The sequence below is a fragment of the Lathamus discolor genome, chromosome 6, assembly GCF_037157495.1.
Source record: "Lathamus discolor isolate bLatDis1 chromosome 6, bLatDis1.hap1, whole genome shotgun sequence".
Taxonomy (NCBI): Eukaryota; Metazoa; Chordata; class Aves; order Psittaciformes; family Psittacidae; genus Lathamus; species Lathamus discolor.
The window spans coordinates 39,867,845-39,872,107 of record NC_088889.1 but is presented as its reverse complement, the minus strand read 5'-3'; the positions used below and the strand labels follow the sequence as shown (position 1 = coordinate 39,872,107).

The following is a 4,263-nucleotide window of genomic DNA, read 5'->3' as shown; positions in this document are numbered from 1 at the left end:
TTCCCGCCCATCCCAGAAGCCTGGTCCGCTCTTCATCTCCTCCTTGGCACATGCCCCTGCCCAAGCAGGGAAAGGGATGCAGGTGGGAGGGAGGACCGGCGTCTCTTCATCCTCCCCAACCTGCTCTGCCTTGCAGCTCGGTCTGATCCTCCCGCAGGGGGGACAGAGGCGAAACCGAGCCGCCCCCCGGGAGGGGCACAGCCCTGGGGAAGGCAGAGCGGGCAGAGGAGAGGGGCTATGCTGCCACCCCGCATCCCTGCTCCCTGAGGTCTCCCCGGGAAGCGTAGGCAGCAGGACACATCTCAGAGGCACATCTGGTCTGAAGTTATCCCCTTCCAGGGAATAAAGAAAAGCCAACAAACAAACCAAACCGCTTCTCCGGGTCCCTTTCCCTCGACAGCCTTTCCTTGGCGGGAGGTTGTCTGCATCAGTCCCCGTCGGGTCTTCTCTCCCAGATATTCCCTCCGTGTTCCTGATCCGCGCTTCCATCTGAGGGATGGAGGCAGAAGGTCTGAACTGTATTTCAGACACCTGTTTTGGTTTGGTTTTTGAGGGTTTCCCCCACTTGCCGCTGCCAGGACAATTATATAATTTTTTTCCCCCAGCAAAATTAATAAAAGCAATTGTTCATCAAAGCGTTTCAAAATGTAATTCTCTGGGTATTAAAAGGCGTTACTATTTTCTCTTGGCTACTCTTCTTTCCTCGGTAGATCTTTGGAAGAGGTCCAGACTAACGGGAAGATTGGCTTAATTCTGAATCCTGTTTTACCGGCTCTAAAAAAGACCACAGCGAACCGCTGCCCTGCCGGGCCCTCGGGCACGGCCGCCCAAAGGGAGAAGTCCTGGCTCCACCAGGGACGGGGCTGTCGGCGTTCACTCTCTCTGTAGGAAATATTACCCGGCTTACAATGAGATGCTTGCAGCAAACTTTATTCGCGGTTTACCGGCGCACGTGAGTAAAATAAACGAAACTGAAAATCCGCCTGCGCGATCGAGACAAGTATCTCAGCCTTCATGGCACGGGAAGTTATCCTACGAAAGACCCCAGCCGTCAAAACTACACTTCTCCGTCGGGGAAAAAAAAAATATTATTATTTTCCAGAAAATCATTTTATTAGTCACTGGAAGAAGCAGCTATTTTAAAATAAACTACGTCGCTGGGATTGTTATTGTTATGTCTTTAACAAGGAATCTCAGGTAAAGGAGCAGGAAGAGCAGAGGTTTTACAAAATCAGAGCCGCACCCGGAGTCCGCGCCTTCAGCGGGACCGACGTTGGGGGAAGCTGCCCAGGCGAGCCTCGCCCCGGCCGGCAGCACCGCCGCCCCGGAGCCGCACTCTGCCGCTCGGCCCGCCCGAGTCCGGCAGCCACGGTGCCCCGGTGGCTTCCTCGCGCTAGGAGCCCGGGGCTGGAGCGGGCCTCCCCTCGCCCGTGGGATGAGTCCGGCCCCGGAGGGCGAGGCGCCGCTGTCACCATCCCCAGGAGACGACGGCGGGGTGCGCTAAGTGCTGGTAAGCGGGGAAGACGCCTAGGGCGGCTGCGGGCGGGCAGGCTCGGTAGCCCGGCAGGGCGAGGGCGGCCTGGGCGCTGCAGCCCGGCAGGGTGCAGCCCGGCTTGGGGCGGGCTGCGGGCGGGGGGGGGGCTGGCTGGGCAGCCGCGGCAGGGCTCCCCGTCCCGCACCAGCACCGGCACCACCACCCGGCGCAGCAGGGTGGGAGGGCGCTGCTGGGGGCTTCCGGGGCCCTCGCTCCGTGCCCTCTTCATCTTGTAGCGGTGGTTTTGGAACCAGATCTTCACCTGGGTCGGAGTGAGGCTGAGCAGCCGAGCCAGCTGCTCCCGCTCCGGCGCCGAGAGATACCGCTGCTGCTGGAACCGCCGCTCCAGCTCTAGGGTCTGCGCCTTGGAGAAGAGCACCCGCCGCTTCTTTTTCTTCTCTTCGGCCTCCGAGCCTCTGGCGGGGAGCGATCTTTGGGTGGAGTCGGGCAAGCTCAGCTCCGGGCCGCTCTCGTCGGAAGCTGAGGACAGCGAGGGCGTTAGAGATAGGGAACGGCCGGGGCCTGGCCTTGGGGCAGCCGCCCGGGAGGCAGCGGCCGTCGGGAGCCGGAGCACCTCCTGCAGGGAGAGCCCTGGCTGTTTACCGGGCCGGATTAATCCCGACAGTCAACAAGAGATGTGAGCTAACCCCCCCCGAATACATTCAACCTGGCCCACAGGATGGAGCGGGCTTTTCACCCCCCGGGGAGAGGCTCTGCCCGCCGCAGATCCCTTCACGGGCACGGACGCCAGGGGCTTGCTGGCCGGTAGCGTCTGTGCTCGCCCTGTGCTAAAGCGTAATACCGGGCTGCCCCTTCCTTTCATTACCGCTTTTCTTCAGCCGCTCGATGACCTTAATATTCAACTTATCCTAGCAAGGCTACCGCATCCATCCAAAAGACTGCCTCCCCCCATGCACGCACATTAAATACCCTATATCTGCGGCACCATTTACGCGTGTAAGGCAAGACCAATGCGCTACGGAGCCGAAGCTGTGGGCCGGAGCCTGCCCTCCACCATGGCAGATGTGTAGATCTAGGCACAGTGAGGCGAGGCTCAGGGATGTGCTATGCTTCCCTTGGCGGTGCTTGGAGTAAGCGAACCCCGCCGGCACGCACAGGCAGGGTTTCTTGCAACAGTGAAACGGGGAAAAAAACTAAGAATAATTAAAAAAAAAAAAAAACAAAACATCAAAAAAACAAAACCCAAAAGCAACAACAGCACCAAAACTAACCACACACACACACAAAAAAAGGACAAACCCGAGAAGCGAGCTTAAACGGTAAGCACAGAGAGACGGGCGGACACAGGCTGGGGTTTTGCTTTCTGCAATAGCTGGGAGCATGACAGACGTACGCGTGTGTGTGAAAATTAATCTTTTCTCTCTTAAGCTCATGGCCACGATATTCCTGCTGTTTCATTGTTGCGATTCAGTAATATTCTATAAAATTCCCATCCTGCATCCCCTCGATCCTGTAGGATACACACATTGGCTATTCCCTTCTTCGCATCTTGCCCGAAGGAATAGGGGGAATAAATAAAAGAGCTGTGCGGAGATGACGAATTCCTGTCCGTTTCATACTCACAGGGATAGTGATTTCTGTCTGCTTCTATCCACCCTCGGTACGGCGAGCCGGTGTAGTTCGCTGAGTGGTGATGGTCAGAAGCTTGCTTTATGCTATTAGCATCCTGCTCTGGTAAATCCAAAATGCTTCTCACTGTAAAACTGATCCTGCCAGATGTGGCCATGGTAGGTTGTGTACACACACACCAAAAATATCGTTCCAAAACCTCGAATTCCCTCCCTTAAAATCTGCGAGGAAAGGACTGCTCCCAGTTACTGAGGAATCTCCCAGCTCAAGAGGACCTTCCCTTCCATCGCCACCTAACCCCAAATATTAGTGTCGTTTACAGAGGTGTCCTGTTTATATAAACAGTCCTCCCCACTGAAAACACTGCCTGCTTTCAAACCGTCCCTGTCTATAGGATGCTAAGTACCTGAATTAGTCAAGTGCTAAAGCCCTAATGGGAGTAGGTGTAACCCCCCCTCCCGCCACCCCCATGAGAGAATAACCCGTTACCTCCCAAAGACAGCAGGAAACAGGCTTCATCATTACATATTCTGTCTGATTAGCCAAAAGTGGGGACAGATAATGGTAATTGTTAGCAGTGAATAACATCTTGGGTGGCATGTGGATGACCAACAACCACCCCCCTCCATTCGCCACCAAAGCCACCAGCGTCCCTTCTATCCGCAGACAAAGTGAATCCTCCCAGGACATCCGCAGAGCCTGCCGAGAGCCCCGTCCCCGCTTCTCCCTCTTTATTTGCCCCCCTCTTCCCTCTCTCTTTAAACCTGGAAGGAATTTAAGTCGTTATTTGTTTTATTTCCCCGGGCTGTTTATCGTGCTACCTCCAATTCTCCCTCTTGTCATTGGCAGGTTTCCGACCTCAGTGGGGGATTTTTCACACCTCGGTTGAGCTGTCGGCGGGGAAGGCTGGCGGGTGTGTGCGTGGAGGGGATGGGATCTCGGGGGAGATTTTGCCTCTCTGGGCATGGTTCTGAAAGTTGCACCATTCTCCCAGGAAGGGTGGTGGTGTGATCTTGGCTGAGGAAACGCAGGGAGCCCAACACTCGCCTGTCCATAAGCCAGAGTCAGGAGGAGGGGTAGGAGATAAATATATTTTAGCACCATTTTGCGTCGTACCACCAAGGAGTATTGGGGCATAT

The 4,263-nt window shown here is 55.8% G+C and overlaps 1 protein-coding gene across 1 annotated transcript; it reads right to left on the bottom strand.

Annotated features, from left to right (window-relative positions):
- Positions 1-1,468: 1,468 nt before the first annotated feature.
- NKX2-8 (NK2 homeobox 8) lies at positions 1,469-3,281 on the bottom strand. The gene is made up of 3 exons (XM_065685918.1): positions 3,119-3,281; positions 1,614-2,014; positions 1,469-1,579 (listed from the first exon to the last, which is right to left on the bottom strand). Exons 1-3 carry the CDS (start codon positions 3,279-3,281, stop codon positions 1,469-1,471), a joined length of 675 nt encoding a protein of 224 aa, XP_065541990.1.
- Positions 3,282-4,263: the final 982 nt, after the last annotated feature.

Excerpts from the sequence above, each read along its gene's own strand:
- NKX2-8 (XM_065685918.1), bottom strand. The coding sequence starts at position 3,281 with ATGGCCACATCTGGCAGGATCAGTTTTACAGTGAGAAGCATTTTGGAT. Across the intron at positions 2,015-3,118 it reads AGACAGAAATCACTATCCCT|CTTCCGACGAGAGCGGCCCG; the intron begins GTGAGTATGAAA and ends CGCTGTCCTCAG. Across the intron at positions 1,580-1,613 it reads CCGCCCGCAGCCCGCCCCAA|GCCGCCCTCGCCCTGCCGGG; the intron begins GCCGGGCTGCAC and ends TGCAGCGCCCAG.